We start from the raw sequence: 16,376 nt of genomic DNA, 5'->3' as shown, positions 1-16,376 counted from the left end.
CATGTTTTGCCTTTGATTTCTGGTTTCTGAAGATGCATGTGTGGATATGTGCTTGTAATACCTATGACAGACATTCTTTTGCGAATGTTATTGAAGTCCAGGATGGCAAGGAGTGTATATGTCACTGCATTGTCGAGCTCTTGGGTGGTTATGGTACCCGGTGTCCGAGAGCGAAACACAAAGCCAAAGTTACGAGCAGCTGTTACCAACGCTCCTTCATCCGGAGACTGAGCCTTATACAACAGTTCTCCTTCAGAGAGAATGAGACACGGACAGAGAGTAAAAACACATAATGACAAATCAGATTAAAACCCATTTCCCTCTAACAATATTAAAGGTAGCCGCTTCCTTTTTTAAACTCTGTTTTATCTCATATTAGGCATCAGCTGGATAAAGAAGCTTGCGAGTAAGGCAGGTTCTTACCCTCACTCTTCTCCTCACTCATGACAGTGTGGCAGAGAGACAGCACCCGGAAGAATTCATGCACGGCTGGTTGCCCCACCATCACTGCCTCCAGCAGGGACTGGTCATAAAAACAGAAGCCACGGTCGGCAAAGGGGTTCCATGCGCTGAAGTCCAGGGGCTGAGGTCTCTAATAGATTCATAAGAGAATAATAGATTGTTAATAAAACAAACATTTAAGTAATATCTAAGAAAATATGTATGACACAAAGATACTAGATTTATATTTTAAACTTAACTTGAACTACATGTGGTTTATTAAAAAAATGTTTTGCCATCAGCAGCACCACGTACTTAACTCACCTTTTGCGGGGACCCCGGAATGTCCATGACCTCACCTGAAATACGCAACCAACATGTAACACTATGAAATATAATGTAAAATTTGTGTATATAGGGTATATATAGCCGCGGACAAAAATTAAGACACCATTTCAGAATTCAAAAACAGTTTTTGTATTTATAATCACAACTACTAACAATATTTCTCCCAAATTTCATACCAAAATGTTTCGATTTGCATTTATTTGCAGAAAATGAAACAGGTCACATTAAAAAAAAAGATGCTTTGTATTTTTTCAGACCTCAAATACGGCAAAGAAAGCATGTTCATATTTACTTTCAAGCAATGTATTTACAACAGTAAAATTGAGAAAAGCATGTATTTGATATAAAAGCATGTATTTGATATACAGCTTTTCCAGAATAGCAATAATGCGTTTTCATGAGTGTGCCTCACCATATGCATGGCCATTGATGGAGCACTTGTTGAAGATCATGATGTTCTGAGTAAGGGTTCCCGTCTTGTCACTAAAGATGTATTCCACTTGTCCCAGCTCTTCATTAAGTGTGGTGGTCCGGGCCTCCGCTGCTGTGTTACTACGGCTACAGAACATTCGCCGGTCCCAATTAATAAAATAACTATGACCCAAACGAATCACCTCCACACTAACACATTCAGACACGTGGAGAGAGAGAGAAAAAAGACAGGAGGTTGTCATCACAATAAAAATGTGACTATTTTCTATTTGCTTTTTTGTGGAAACAGACAAAATTGGTCAGTGAAAATGGACAGTGATTAAAAACAATTCAAAACAATTTTGGTGGTTCAGTCCCTTAAAATACTTTGTTTCTTCCTGAAAGTGACACAATATAGAAGTGGCAGAGGCTATGAGTGAGTGCATGCTGTGCCATGATGCTGCCCAGAGAATTCTGCAGTTCTTCCTTATACGTCTGCAGAGGTCAGAGGAATTCATTACAGCACCATACACCAGAGTTAGAGCTCCTTCAGACAGCTGGTTTGGAAGGGGTAGGTTAGGTTTTAGTGGTTTTACATTGAGTGTGCAATAATAAGGGGCTAATGTTATTTCTAAATGAACAAAAGGAGAGTGACGAATAGGGGACTATAACTTACCTGTTAGCGAAAGTCTGAAGATACATGAAAACAACAAAACAAGAATAAACTGAAAAATGAATAGGGTCCTATCACACTTAAACAGTTGAACTTGAATGTGCACCAGCAAAAATGTGCTCTGGAATAGTCCAAAGCAATCCGTTCAATAACGCAGAAGTGAATGTCTAAATAAGGTGTCGTTGGCATCTTTAAACCCTTTTACAACACTCTCCACACATCCTGCTCGATCTCTCACCTGACGTAGAGGGAAATGGGCACAACTGTGTTGAGGATGATGACATAGGACCAGAAGGAGAGAAAGGCAGAAAACAGGAAGTTGTCCACAGGAGGGTCCCATGGTAGGAAACTTTGGAATAGAGCACCCACTTCTTTTTCCCATACCGCATTCCCTATAGCCAAGATCACTCCCATACACACCAGGAACCCAAAGATCTAACAAAAGAAAAAAACGGAGAAGCAAGCAAATAAGGAAGAGGTAGCATTTTAAAGCCAATGAAATTAGCAGAAAATATTCATGTGATTATTTGCAGCGAAAACCTGGCTGTCTTTTTGCCACCACAAAAACCCATACAGTCCCTAATTTAAAATAAGGTTGTTTGTTGACAGACATGTAATTCATTTCAGACAACGTGCTACCTAAAAACCCACGGTACTTTTGAACCTTCACAAATTGAACAAGCCATACTAATTGCCTATGTGTGTGTGTGTGTGTGTGTTTTAAAGAGTTTCTCACCCATAAAACCAGTGTGTTCATCAGTCGATCGATACTGGTCCGCTTGAACTTAGTGCGACCGCTGTTCTGCATCAGCTTGGTGTCAGGACCTGGGCATTACCATCACCATAATGACAGGTTAAAAACACGTTTCCTATCCAAATGGGACATTCCATAGACAAAGCGTTTACGCACGGCTAGTTATAAATACAACAACCTAACCTTACCAGACACTAACCTTACCAGAAAGCTTGTTTTTTTTGTTGAACATTTCTTTTAGCTTTGTACATTCATATACCGTTTTAAAAATTAGTACAAATGCTCACTTTGGGTAAAAGTTTGTCTTAAAATAGTTACAGTTACACACATGAACATTATGCTAATTATAGTGTATTTTTGATCCCCTTACCGGTAAACACAGAACTAAGAAAGATTTAAGAGCAACTGATGATAAACCAGGCCCATTTAAAAAAAATAAAAATGTCATATTTGTTTATTTTATATTTTATTGCTAGGACGTTCAAGAGCTTGAGGATCTTCAAAAACTGGGTCAAACCTGTAAACACATACACATATTAACCTGCAAATATAACAAGGCCATAGCAGCTCTCCGTGTTGCGCAGTACACAGCCACGCAGCAGCATGTTCTGGTTGCTGAGGGCATATTTACAGTCTTTCCAATACAGAGTCCCCCAGAAACGGTCAAGCTTGTTGTTGGGGGGCTCACACACCACTTCTCCTGCACATGCACAGAGAGCAAATAATAAAACAATAAATACTGAAATATTGTACCATTTGATGTAATGTAATATTTACAAATTAGTAAAACGTGTGAGTGCGCAGATGTGTAAGACTTTGTGAATGATGTAGGCTCTGATTCTGTCAAGTTTTTTGTTAAAATGCCTGCACCTGATTATAATAGAAAGTGCAGCATTCCGGGACTCTGATCATTTTGAGAGGTGTGTGGGTGGTCTGTGCTGACACAGGTTTGATGTAGTGAATGTGTGGCAGCCGCTGCTATGAAACTGCCCACCACACACACTTTTTTATGCTTGCTGTCTCTCTTCACCTGTTCTCTTCACCTTCTTTTGCATTTCCTAACAATTTATAACATGTTTTTTTGTTCCCCTCTTTTACTGATCCTGTCATTCTTATCCTCCCTGACACACACATGTACACACACAGGGTTTGCCAGGTTCGTACCATTAAACTGGGCCAGACTGTTAGGATCTCCCAGCTCTGAGGTGACAGACAGAGACTGACGCACCTTCATGTTTGTTTCACTATGACAGAGAAACAAAGAAATTAAACAAAGCAACAAACAAATCATAAAAAGTTAAAGTATGGCCACACATTAAAGGTCTGGGATTGGCAACAGTATTCACTATGCTGTGCATCTTAAATTGCTTGAATGCAGAAGCAGCACAAAATCTGCCTATACAAAAAAGAAAATAAAATCAATCCTGTGAAATAGCTGCTTGTAACTATAGTGGGTAACATGTAAAAAAGAAAACTACGTCATCATTTAAAAGTATGGTTCTGAAAACAAAACTAGAACTAAATTTTACAAAACTACATGAAATGTTGAAAACTACATGAAATCAGATAATACAATTACCTTAGCTGCATGAAATCATGTCACAACTGCAGATGAAAAGAAAACAATTACCCATCTAGTTCTGCAGTCTCAATGTAGCACAGGCTGTGAGGTTCACTGCTGGACAGCAGGAGCAGGTCAGCCTGTAACACATAAACAAATGCTGGTTATTCTCAAGAGAGAGAGCGTCAAAGTAACCTATCAAATCAGACCTCAGTTACTGGATCAAAAACATGGTGCTTTACAGCAACATGAGTATTCAAGTGTAAATTCATCAGACATTGTAGGTGAGTATACCGTACATTGCCATGAATTACTGAGAGCTGATGTCTATTCATTGAGCATGTTTAATGGAAGGCCATTTATATTGGGGTCAGAGGAAGATGTCATAAAACACCACAGATGACTCACTGCTACAAACTGATTGTTCTCCAACTTGATGATGTCACCCACTCTGACATTCATCCATTTCTCTTTCTGAAGACTGAAAACGAGAAAAGAAAATAATGGAAACTCCTTCCTGCTTTGTAAGGCACTGTAGGCCTACAATTGCATTTTTTACGATACAAATGCATTTTTCTACATTGAATTTTAAAATTTTATATTAATAGAATGATCTCTCTTGTCAATGTGATGTTAAAGGAAATATAAGGAAGCATACAGTATTAATATAAGACTCACATGCCACCGATGAGGACCTGAGACTGACGGTTATTCACCTGGTTGTCACTTTTGTGACGAAACTGTAATGCAAAGAGACAAAAGTGAAGTGTAAGCAACTGTTCATGAAACTTGTGGTGTGTTAGGTGGTCGTCGTTGCTAGTGTATGTGAAATTTGTGTGTGGAGGGGGTTTTAGGATTTACAGTAAGTTACAGTATGTGTGTGTGTGTGTATGTATGTGTGTGTGTCTCACATAATCATCAGTGGCATCTTTGACTGCAGTGATGGTCAGCACCAGCACTAAAGGCACGATGGTGGTGAACCAGGATAATGAGGAGATCTGTGGAATCAACTGAGATAGAGACAAACACACATTTACCCTTTTAAACATTTCTGTAGCACATTTAAATTCTCAAAATCTTATCAATTCAATCTACGAAGGGCAATTCAATGTTTTTAATGTTTCAGTACAAAGACAGATAAGCAGATTTCCCATGAGCGCCTAGCTCTCTACTATTCGTGTATCTCTTCACATAATTCAACACACTTTTCTGCATCCACGTTTTTATTTCAAGCTGACATCACTGAAGCATCAATCCTGGATGCTGATTTATACACGATTACACACAGCTATTACCCCACTCTATGTAATCCTTTACACACTCATGTGTATTAAACACTGCAGTAAAAGCGTACAGTACCTGTAGTATGAGTAGAAACAGGAAGTATGTGTTGGCAACTTCCTGGAACTGCTCAAACAGGTTGACAGCTAAGAAGGTGACAATGTTGTACTTTGAGGTCATGATGCAGTTGCTCTGTGGACACACAGGGAATAGGGACAGTGGACAATGACAACTTAGTTCAATGATGTGGGAGAACAAGATTAAGAGAGTAAAATAAAAAATCAGTCTCAAACTGTACAGGTTGTGCGTGTGTCACTTACAGCATACTGAAACTTCTCATTGTACTCTCTGTCGTTGGCTCGGACTCTCCTTTCCTCCTCTGTTATGAAACCAAAACACATGTGACTAACAGGAAAGACATAGGCCTACATTTTTAAAGAATAGAGTCCCTGTACATTATTTCAGACGACAAGCAAACAAAACAACAAATAAATTACATTAGTTGGCAAGTTAAAAGTATGTCTGGCCAGTATTATTTTGGGTTACCAGTAGAAGAACCATTACTTGGCTAAACTTAAGTGCTAAAACAAAGTTACACAATGTATTCAACAAATTGATTATTTAAAAATATATATTTAATTAAATTCAACAAATTGTTTATTTAATACAATTATTATATTATATAAATAAAATATAATATAAATAGTTAAATTATTAGTTCATTAATTCGGTCCAATGAAATCGTCTATACAGTTGCCATGCAAAGAAAGTGGTGGGGAGATGTACATGAAAAATGTATAAATGTCAACTGACCCTACACGCAAATGCACACACACACGCAAATACACAAAACTCATCCAGTGATATACCGTACAGTCACTTTCTGCTTGAAAACCACCTGTTCTCTATGAGATGGAAACTATACTCCATATCCGATGGTGGTACAACAACTCCTATCAAGTGGGAGAAGAGCCGTGTGGTTGCTACATCAAGCACAGCACGGCTGAGAAATTAAAGAGGTGGCTGATTGTGAGTCCGAATTTTTTTTGCATTATACTGAAAACAGAACTAACCGTGACAGAGAATAGACTGTGGTTGTTATATAATCATAAACTTCTGCTGAGAGCGAAACTCAATGTCGAGAGCAGTTCGGGAGCTCAGCTTCACCTCAGCCTGTGTCTTTCCAGCCAGAGTAACATACAAAACAAACACACCTCCATCTATCAAAGAAGAGCTTTTTCCATTGCTTCTCTCCCCTTCTAAAGAGGAGAAAATGGCTCTCTCAGATTCACTTTGCCATGCATCTGTCGCAGTTCATTTCTGCTGGGTAATGGCCACTGTGTCTAGCAGAACGTTGTTTGTGTGTTGGGGGTGGGTTGGTCGTTGGTGTCATCAGACAATACTATTGTTGGGCGACTGACTCGCTTCTTAAGGACAGAGTGAGTTATCAATTTGAATCTGATTTGGTCTTTAGAGAGACTAAAACTCACTCTTATCTGTCATCACTCATGCACCATCCACTACATAACCTTAGGTCGTTCACACTGATAAACACATGGTCACGCGTGTCTCTGTATATCTGCTTATGCAAAAAGATGTAGAGAGTGAGGTTTCTTTTTGTGTATTGCGGAGGTCTAATTTTGCAGTATGTTGCTTCTTAAATATTGATGAGAATCTGTTCAATACAACGAGGCTGACCTGATCATAAGAGAGGCAAAAAAGAGACCAACTATGGTCATCATACCCACATACAAACCTAACACGCTTTAAAATGTATACGTTAAACAATCTTCCAGAGAGAGATGAATCTCAGTTTGCATTGAGACCTAAACCATACCTTAACTTTGATTATAAACCTTCAAAGAGAAAGAAAGAGGAAGAGTGACAGAGAAGTGTCTGTTGAATAAGCTGCACCATTTATGTGCATCATTAAAGGTCAAAGCCCTGCTCGCAAACAGATATAGCCAGCCTGTAACCTGTTTCCTCACATCTGGTCTGGTCCTGTTCTCTTTGACTGAGACGCTCAATGTCTGTGGTTTCCTGTGTAAATTCAGGCCGGCTCTTGTATGTGTTTCTCATCTGTACTGCCCGGAGACAGGTTCACAAATACGGCCCACACATTGCCAAAAGACTGCAACACACACACACATATACAGACTAACACGTACAGCGTGCATAAAAAGCATCTCCAGCTATATTTGACTTCTAATGACAAGAGAAAAAACACATTATTAACTTATATTAGTGGTTGACCTATATTGTCTTTCAATGGTTGATTCTTGCATTATATTTGGTTCCCGATGCTGAATTAGTCATTAGCAGTAGAGTCACAAGCAACAGGATGTAATTACACATGCTGATATTTGGTTTGACAGAGTGATTGCAAGTATGATATTGCTTTTTACCACCATGGTCTGACACTCCACGGACAAATGCAGTTTCTATTATGTACATTTTCTATAAACCTACCGATTGACGGAGAATGTGGTCTTATGAGCCTTTCTCACGCTTCCGGGTTTTTGACTTCTGCATCATTCGATGCAGGGTAAACAATCTTCTGGTTACAGCAGTATCCAAGTCTACCAAGAGTCTCTGGATTAAATGTCTTTGTATAAACAATGCAATCGAGCTTAATAATTTATTACCGCCTGTTAAAAATTAAGATCTTCATTTAAAAACACCTCGCAGCTAAGAGGGGACTCTAATACTGCTGTTTTGGTCTTGAAAATTCTGAGCCGAGAACATTTTGTAATCGTGCCGTGTCGAACCAGGCTCATGTGGAAACATAACTGTAACCGTTTAAGACTGTGCTTAGAACCGTTCGGCGCGACGGTGGAAAAGCGCTCTTTGTTTCAGAAAATGTCAAAAAATGTCTTCTGTTGTCTGTTCTTGCTAGTGCTTCTGACATTATCAAAAATATTTTAATTATGTAAAATATATAAGATAAGACGTTTTACTCGCGGTTGCATTGGATCATTGGCATGCATTTTATATGCATGTTTTATTATTATAGTATGCTCTGTGTTTACAGTGATAGGGGAGTAAATAATTGTTAATGTATACAGTATTAAAATAAAGGGAAGGCCATGATTATTCAAGATCATTAGAATCTAATGTGCAGTATTGAAAGCGACCCATTAAAACATTGGAGAAGGACAATACAGCTGTTTAACGTAAGCATTCATTTAAATGACAGTGACGCATCGTGTTAATATTAATGTCTTTGGTATAATTTACAAGCACAAAAACTGTAACCTTAAAGAGTTTGATCCCATCACTCTACCCACTTCCCCAAGGTCACATTATTCTTCCCACATTCCTCCGTGCAGGCTATCTGCTGTACTCCGTCATCAATCCGGATGGAAACCACAGTGCTGTTGCCAGAGTCTGAGAGTGCATTACCTGCCTATTGGCTGCTGATGACATAATGCCTGTCTGAGGCTCTGGTTCCAACTGAAGAGCACCTCAGCAAAACTGGCCCATTAAGCACTTTCTAACACTGCACCCTTACTAATACGTCCAAGGACAGCCCTGTGAAAGCCGCAGTGGGGCGAAACGCTGCTTGGGTGACAGAAGCAGTAATTCAGCGCTACTGACAAGGACATGTTTGATTGCAAATCTGTGCAGATTCAAACAGACCAGCAATTTATTGGAGGGCAGTGATGCAATAAACATAATTTACTGTGTCAGCTACTGCCACATGGAAGAATTTCATTTTATATGTCATGGAGATTCTTCTCAAGTCCATTGCGATTAATGTCTGGTGACACCAGAAGTCCAGAATTCACACACTAGTCATTTTAGACAATACTGATTCTTCAACCACTTGTAAGCGATGTAAATAAACAAACAATTCCTGTCAAATGCTTCAATGATGTTTAATGTCTATTACGCTGATAGACATTTAGGCGACTTGCCATGTGCTCCAAAATGAAGGGGACCCCTCATAAGACATGATTCAATTCTAGCACTGAGTATCGCTAAAGCACCATTGATGTCCTTTCGACAATTTCTAACTATTTGTCACTGTTTATGCCTCAAAGAGCCAAACCACAGGCTCAAATTAGCGTCATAGTGGGTGAGCTAATTGCTACAGAGCTTCAACCTTTTTGAACACACAGCAGTATTTCAGCCAGAGCCAAATGTTGTACATGACTCCATCCTTAAACAGAGGCCAAACTCTCACTAATGTCTTCATTAATAATTCTCTGTGTTTGCTGAAAGGGTTGTGTGTGTTCTTCTTATTTACTTAGAGTGTCTAAAGCAGAAAGAGGATTTGTTTTCCAGAGACTGATATAGAGCACAATAGTGTACGCTGCAGTGAAGAAACATGTACTAAGTTGCTATACTAAGTTGCACAGACACTAGTACGATGTAAATGCTGCGCAATCGTGAAGCATTTGTTTGACAATAACAAGTCTGCCCTTTACATGACCTTGAACTCATATCCTACTCATTCTGCACCATTTATGTGAAAATTCTATCTTTTTGCAATCTGCTCCCTTTTCCTCATTCAATGTTCTCTTTGCTTGTGGTCAATTACCCGACTGATCTCTCTGTAGATAAAGTGCTAACCTACTGTATCTACTTATACAGTATATCCCTATGCTCTGCTGGACTGACTAAACACATCCATAACATTTTAAAACAACAGACAATATGCATAAAACTGAACATTAAACTAAAAAAAAAATTCTAAACAAGAAAAGATATGAAAGATATTTAAAAGCAAACTACACTTCGGGTTCTTTGTCACATCAGAGCTGTGTGAAAAAAATACAAATACAGTTTACTGTGCTTGACAGCCAGACATATTTTCAAAAACTTATGTTTGACCTTACAGCTAAACGAAGTATGGTGTGAGTTGTCTATTTTAACTGTAAAACGAAACTGATACTTGTATCGAGTCTTGTATACCTGTACACAAGGCGCACATCACTGATGAGTCATCCTGGATGTTTTTAGTGAGCTAATCCTAAAATGACTGATAATATGAGGTCACAAAGATATGCTAGATGCTGTACTTAAAGGGCTAGTTCACCCAAAAATGAAAATGCTGTCATAATTTCCTCACCCTCAGGTTGTTTATAACCATTTAAAATGTCTTTGTTGTGTTAAACACAAAGAAAGATATTTGTAAGAATGTTAGCAATTTTCAGTTCTGTGACATCATCCACTACCTTTATAGGAAAGCAAATATTGTAAATTTTTTTGTTATGTTGAACACAAAGTGAGATATTAAGGAAAACAAACAGTTTAGGGCACATTTGACTACCATTTAATGATTACCATTACCATTAATTGAACATTCTTCCAAATATCTTTCTCTTTGTTCACCAGAGCAAGTAATTTAGGAAATTCTGAATTTTCATTTTTGGGTGAATTATCACTTTAAGATATCTTATTATGAATTATAAGACATAAATAAAGCAGGCAGACAGACAACTTGGATATTTCTTTGTTATTCTGTACATGCAAAGTCATTAAAATAGCCTCAGATGACTGATCACTAAATTCAAATGGCTACAGGAGACCACAGAGAAATTCCCTAGACCTATTACCTGAGTGCATGAAACCTGCTGACAATTCAATACAAATAAACTAGAGATGGCAATTATGGCATAGTGAAATACAGAACAAAGTTCAGATTGACTAACTTTACAAACCAAAACAGCTACAGTAAACATCCCCCTGCACTGATTCATTTCACTGATATAGGTTACAAAAACTTTATATAAACTATTTTTTCTTCGCAAAACAAAAACTGAAAACATACTGTAGTGTGCTGCAACAAAACAGCACATTAAAGTGCATATGTTGCAGGCTGTATTTGTAACATTAAAAATGACATTTAGACAGGGCCAATTATACAGCAACCTGACCTCACGCTGATAAGCAATTCACACTGGTGATAACAGATCGCACATTTAACACATTGTAATATAAATTATTGAAACAGCATGAAAATACTGGTGAGTTGGATCGAACTCAGTCGGAGTATTGTGAGAATATTTTTATGACGTAGATAGCAGAAACAGTTTATATGCAAAAATGCTCACTCTCAAAGCAGAAACAAGGTCTGCAAACATTTCTATAACATTAATAACAAAACCCTAGAGTTTTTTATATTTAAATAAACAAAATGATAAAGATTGCGTGTGTAGTGTGAAGAAAAATACAGATGATGACAATCCTCAGCGAGGGGGGGGCATGATGAAGATTATCATCATCACAAGGTCATGAAAACGGGACACAAACACACATACTTATACAGCGTTGAGTGATTAAACTGTTTTAAGGTGATTATGTGAAACATGAGGGTGAAATAATGAATGAATGGACACATTTATGATGAGCACAAAGTGTTTTTATTCACATATGTCAAACAGGAAGGGTAAACATTGACGCATTTGTTTATAGTCCAAGTTAATGTGATTGTTATAAATAACTACATTTGTTATTATACAATTGTTTAGATGGTCTATATTTTGATCAAATGTACGTCTTGTTACATTTTAGAAAAACAAAAATAATGTATAAATATCTCAAGTAAAAGTTGGCTACCTGCGCGTTTTCTTATTTTTGCCGAGCTGGATAATCCCTCTTTCTTCCGTTTTAGAGGGAGAATGATTGGGAACCACTTCTCCGGGATGTCTTTCGGGATAGTCATGATGTCCCACAGTTGTTGTGTTTACAGAGCTCTGCGCACACAGCAGTCGGGACGCGCGGAGCGTCGGAAAAGCTCGCGCAATGACGGACACATGAAACTACAGTCGCGGAGTCTTCGATCGCTCTCTTATTTCATTTGCCGCAGCGTGGTCGAGGTCAATCGGGGTGAGGTAGTCCTATCCAACACATCTGAACTGGATGTAGTTATAAAACGACGTATATTCTACACGTCATACAAATGGCCTTAAACCCTCTTCCAGTCAGCGATATCTCCTAACTTCGTTCGTTTCAGATACAATCTGACTAACGCGGTCCTCCATGTTTACTTGTATTTGAGGGTTTTACAACTTCCAGATTAACGTCACAAATACTAAGACAAATAGGCCTACTAACTGTCGTAAAAAAATCACAATCAATTATTTTATTGACTGCGAATTATTCAAGTTCATATACTAACAACATTCTCATCCGGAGGCGCCAGGGGACGTACGCCGTTGTTTTTATATGACATAACCAGAAAGTCTTTTTATTGGCTGAGGACAGGTCCAATAGGATTTAGCTGATGAGGTTGCCAGGGCAACTGGCACTGCAGAACTGTGCGTGAGCACGATAAACTAACAACCACGCAGACTCCATGGCGATTAAATTGGGATACGGTAATGAGATTGAGAGCCTCAATGGCTCAAGACAGATAGGTCGTATCGTTTCTTGTAGGATAGGTGAGGAGGGGTACAAAGGGTGGCACTGCGGAAGACATCTGGACTGGTCTGGTGCCTGTGCACGTGCTGTATGCGTCTCACAGTGAGTAGAGAGAAAGGGGCAGTCTCCTGCCAAGGGAAAAAAACGTACTGACTGCTAAACACTGTGCTTTGCATGCACGTGCAGCGGTAGATTTCTATGGTTTATAGCCTACTGTAACTTCTGATGTTGCAATGCACCACACACAAACATTGTCTCAGTGAACATGCTTTAATCTATATGGAATAGTTTCCTAAATGACAACTCAAATGACAAGCACAGTTCATATCAAATTGCCCCATGTAACAGAATATACCAAAATAAATGAAAAATCAACCAGCAGAGGCCAGGAAGGTTATAAAAAAGTCTCTTAACCCCCGAAGAACTGAATGTGTATCATTTCATTAGAACAATACCCTCATGCATTTTCATTTATTCAAGCGAGAAATCAAAGAGGATCAAATATATTTTGAAAACGTTTGTTTAGTATTCATAAGAGGTAAAAAAATACATTTTGAAGTTAAATTCAAAGCACAAACCGGCAATGTGTGTGCTTAGGGAGAGAAACTAATTGTTTACCTGTGGGAGGTCTCTTTCTGAACATTTCCACACCCCTGAATTTCTGCCGCTCCGTCCCATGGGAAAATCTACACCAGCGGGCAAAAACACACGCAGTGAGAGAGTAACACTGTCAAGAGGATCTCAAGGGTAAAACAAGGGGACACATACCAACAGTTTACGCTCACTCAGGAAATTCAATGATATTTAATCCTTGACCACTGTGTGTGCAGAGCCGTCAGCTAAAACTAAGCCACTGGTAATGAACCTGCTGCCGTAAACTCCATACTTGACTCTACTTGATACTTAAAACATTACATCCATTTTGCGTGTATTACACAATATCATAGGATGCAGACTCCATCATGACATGAAATATACCTGGTTCTTTGGTAAACATTTTGAGAAAAGACATTTAAAGTGGTTACCTGTAGCCCTTATTCTAGGGTGAACTTAAATGCTAAGTGATAGGTCTGGGGAGGTCTTGACCAGAAGCACATAGAGGTCTGTGTGTCTGGTTACCAATAAATCTGTCTCTGAAGACGCCACATACTGTCTGCTTCCATCTTCTGCTTATGTGCACAATAAATACATAGAGAAGCAGAGCTCATCTACCTACCTATATTTTACTAAATACTAGTAGTTATATATATATATATATATATATATATATATATATATATATATATATAGTGGAAATTCAACAATAAATAAATAAATATGTATCAAAACAAACATAACATTTGATCTTTGTGTTCTAAGAAAATAATATAGAAGTAACAGACAGATGATGAGTCTAAAATTAATATAAAAGCATCACTACCAAAAAAAATAATAAGTAATGCTGGGTTACAAGATCTATGACCCCATCCCCTGTCTTATCACCACTGTAAAATAGCATTGCCGTTCTGATCTTGACTTTAACATTTTGAATATAAACACAGTCAGAGAAATGAACATCTATAATTTGACAACAGATTGCAGTGGTGTAAAACACGTAATTTGACTCAGCATTTATAAAAAGCATCATGCAGCAGTGTGCAGACACACAAACACAAATTACACATATGCTGTATGTATGCAATATAAGAGCTTATCCATAGCTCAACTGGTAAGCCATTGTGCTACCAGCACTAAGGTCATGAATTTATGGCGACCGAATGAGTTCTGTACAGAAGGCTAAAGGTAGGCTAACAGATAAGCATAAACCAACCGAAAATAGAGAGGCGCAAGTACTACCAAATTATTATAAAAAAGGGTTATTTTAAAAGGACCACACCATCTTCCATCCTACAATATTAGTTTAATCTCTTATTTTATTTTTCACGTTCATGACTTAAAAGGTCAAAAACAAATCAAGACCACAAACACAATAAGTATACTATATCTATATTTATACATACAGTATAAAGACGTTTTTGATTCCACTTTTGTTGTTGTTTTTTCCCCCTGGGAAATGATTACATTGTTGGTTCTCTATTAAAGCACATTTCTTGCCTGCCATTCAGAATTTTACTTTCCAAAAGGAATTTCAAGAAGTTGCTTAAATCCTTGGTTCAATTAAGTTTATAAGACACGTGGAAATGCCTACGAAAACTCTGAACCCATATCGCAGAAACATTCAGTTTGACATAACATAAAAAACTTGTAATCGTTAATGACCTCTCGTTTAACATTTTATTGAAGGCGTGTCAATACAAAAAGTGTTTCAAAGTATTATTTTGCACGTTTATTGTCTTAAATAGGATTAAATACACACATCTATAGTGACGTGACATTTATACCGATATCTGTTATTATCAGACGGCGCTGAACTGCTTCTTGTTATGAGCGGGTAAGAATAAACCACCGTTACCTTTATCAGGTCCTCCTATATGCATTTAGGATTTCCGTCATTTCTCTGTCTGTAGGCTAAGGACTTTTCCTTCTCTACAGGTATCCAGTCGCTTTAATGCAACATAGGTATGTCATACGTCCCTTCATCATCAAAACATCCTTGTAAAGGTGAAAATGTATCGGACACGATAGGTCAGCAGATTCTCGTAATAGAATGAGGGAGGGAGGGGGCGGTGTTTTCATCTGCATCCGTGCCTTCCGATTTACAGGCAGGCTAACATCAAAACGCTCTTCTATGTTTTGTGGGTATATGCTTCTTGACAACTGCACGCTTCTAAGTGCGTTCATTAATGGACCTCGTGTGCTAAGCATACCAGTTACAATGTGAGATAAGAGGTGTAAAATACGGTGCAAGTTTTCTTCGCGATGCTGCACAGCCTGACTTTCACCATGTGCTCATTGTTTTGGTTTGTCGCGAGCGCACTCTGCTGGTCATGCGCAGTAACGCTTGTATTTCTAATCGGTGTTGATGACAAACAGTTCGTCTAAAATCAAATAACAACGTTGTATCACCTTATTATACACTATAGCTATTCTTTTTCTTCTTACTTATGGTTCGCTTATGGAGTTGTCGGAACAACTGATGGTGCGTCGTGCTGGTTGGCTAGACTATTCAATTTCCAGCTGCGTCCCTACGTAACACGTTGTAGCCTAACGTCACCGTAGAATGAGGGAGGGAGGGGGCGGTGTTTTCATCTGCATCCGTGCCTTCCGATTTACAGGCAGGCTAACATCAAAACGCTCTTCTATGTTTTGTGGGTATATGCTTCTTGACAACTGCACGCTTCTAAGTGCGTTCATTAATGGACCTCGTGTGCTAAGCATACCAGTTACAATGTGAGATAAGAGGTGTAAAATACGGTGCAAGTTTTCTTCGCGATGCTGCACAGCCTGACTTTCACCATGTGCTCATTGTTTTGGTTTGTCGCGAGCGCACTCTGCTGGTCATGCGCAGTAACGCTTGTATTTCTAATCGGTGTTGATGACAAACAGTTCGTCTAAAATCAAATAACAACGTTGTATCACCTTATTATACACTATAGCTA

The 16,376-nt window shown here is 38.5% G+C and overlaps 1 protein-coding gene across 1 annotated transcript in view; it reads right to left on the bottom strand.

The window, feature by feature from the left end:
- The window catches only part of atp8b2 (ATPase phospholipid transporting 8B2), a 28,647-nt gene extending 13,221 nt beyond the window's left edge, over positions 1-15,426 (bottom strand). The window contains exons 1-16 of the mRNA XM_079469656.1: positions 15,290-15,426; positions 13,456-13,523; positions 5,790-5,848; positions 5,548-5,661; positions 5,100-5,198; positions 4,867-4,928; positions 4,597-4,669; positions 4,258-4,328; positions 3,792-3,871; positions 3,169-3,327; positions 2,610-2,698; positions 2,112-2,308; positions 1,202-1,410; positions 766-800; positions 424-592; positions 62-250 (exon numbers count right to left, since the gene is read on the bottom strand). Of these exons, the coding sequence (XP_079325782.1) occupies positions 62-250; positions 424-592; positions 766-800; positions 1,202-1,410; positions 2,112-2,308; positions 2,610-2,698; positions 3,169-3,327; positions 3,792-3,871; positions 4,258-4,328; positions 4,597-4,669; positions 4,867-4,928; positions 5,100-5,198; positions 5,548-5,661; positions 5,790-5,848; positions 13,456-13,480 (1,630 nt within the window). The 5' untranslated portion in view covers positions 13,481-13,523; positions 15,290-15,426. The remainder of the gene's footprint in view (positions 1-61; positions 251-423; positions 593-765; positions 801-1,201; positions 1,411-2,111; positions 2,309-2,609; positions 2,699-3,168; positions 3,328-3,791; positions 3,872-4,257; positions 4,329-4,596; positions 4,670-4,866; positions 4,929-5,099; positions 5,199-5,547; positions 5,662-5,789; positions 5,849-13,455; positions 13,524-15,289) is intronic.
- Positions 15,427-16,376: the final 950 nt, after the last annotated feature.

Source organism: Barbatula barbatula (assembly GCF_947034865.1).
Source record: "Barbatula barbatula genome assembly, chromosome: 12".
NCBI classification, from domain to species: Eukaryota; Metazoa; Chordata; class Actinopteri; order Cypriniformes; family Nemacheilidae; genus Barbatula; species Barbatula barbatula.
This window is presented reverse-complemented; position numbering and strand designations above follow the sequence as displayed.